Raw genomic sequence first — 1,319 nt, forward strand, 5'->3', positions numbered from 1 at the left:
TTGTATGATATTCCGGTGAAGAGAAGCTAGCTTTTATTGAATGCCACTTGTTTTTCRGAATAGACGTGCAAATCCAACGTTTACTGCGATTTTTTGGTTGAGAGATGACTTTTTCTAAGTATTCCAACAACTTTGGACCAGCTGGGGCAATGTAACGACTATGAAAAGCAATATTACTAGTTGGAACGACTTTAGCAAATATTCCTTTTTTCTAAAAATAAAAAATGTGATATTTTTTTAAATTTATTAGTAAAATTGTCTATATTAAAAAATCTACCAAGCATTACTTGTAATTCTTTCACAAAAGAATTTATAGATTCGGTAGGTCCACTTATCGTAGAGCTTTCTGRTCCRTTRTGACATGCAAYGTCAATGTCTTCGGGTATAAGATCTTTAATCTGTTTGTAGCCAAGACCAACTGCAGCCATCGTTCCGTGTATCAAGTCACTTTTTACCGAAACTAAACCTCGTGAGAGAGCACTTAAAATTATTTCCTCAGCAGTAAAGCAACCGTCTGCATAAGAACAACCCAGCTCACCCACTGAATGCCCGATCATGTAATTCGGTTTAATGCCAACTGCATATAGGATATCTACCAGACCGATCTACGTAATAATTATACAGAACCATTTATAGAAAAATAAGAAAGAATCTATGCTGTTAACGGAGTGATGTCATATATATTATTACTTGTATTGCCGCTATTCCTAAAAATCAATTTATGATATTATCGTATATAGTTGAATCTTTATCGCATATAATATGMACAATATCGTAACCACGAGGTCTTAAAACTACATCACATTTTTTTATTGATTCTGCAAAYATTGGTATCTTCATCAGTGATTCACCTGAAAGAGAATTTTACATTTAATAGATACGATGTAACATCTTGTTTTTTAATTATTTAGGTATAGAATAAAAAAAAGAAGAAATTTTTATACCCATTCCAGTCCATTGTGATCCCATCCCCGAAAAAACGAACCAGATCTGTCGAGATTTAGCTGACAAATTATCTTGAATGAACTCTATCGATTGTTCTGATTCAGCTGCYTCAAACTCTGGAATGACTGCATACCCAGAATACAAAGAATGAGGTAGAGGTTTCTCAGTAATATCATTGATTAATTGAGCTAGTTCATCATCTCCTCTGCTCGAATCTAACTAAAGACAAATGGAATATATTTCACGGTCATTTTGCCTAATCAGTTCGGTCATAAAATAAATATCTTACCATATTAAAGATCGATGATATCATTTCCCGAGTACGACAAGATGCTACAAAAAGTCGTGGCATATTATTTGATGAAAGCTTTCTC

General features: G+C 33.6%; 1 protein-coding gene across 1 annotated transcript in view; it reads right to left on the reverse strand.

The window, feature by feature from the left end:
* The window catches only part of LOC106792659 (fatty acid synthase-like), a gene marked incomplete at its 3' end in the record, with an annotated part of 5,701 nt that overhangs the window by 2,590 nt on the left and 1,792 nt on the right, over window positions 1-1,319 (reverse strand). The window contains 4 exon segments of the mRNA XM_014759155.1: window positions 2-211; window positions 288-605; window positions 691-851; window positions 945-1,164. Coding sequence (XP_014614641.1) covers window positions 2-211; window positions 288-605; window positions 691-851; window positions 945-1,164 — 909 coding nt within the window.

The sequence above is a fragment of the Polistes canadensis genome, unplaced genomic scaffold (genome assembly GCF_001313835.1).
Source record: "Polistes canadensis isolate GaletaPanama2010 unplaced genomic scaffold, ASM131383v1 scaffold_529, whole genome shotgun sequence".
Taxonomy (NCBI): domain Eukaryota; kingdom Metazoa; phylum Arthropoda; class Insecta; order Hymenoptera; family Vespidae; genus Polistes; species Polistes canadensis.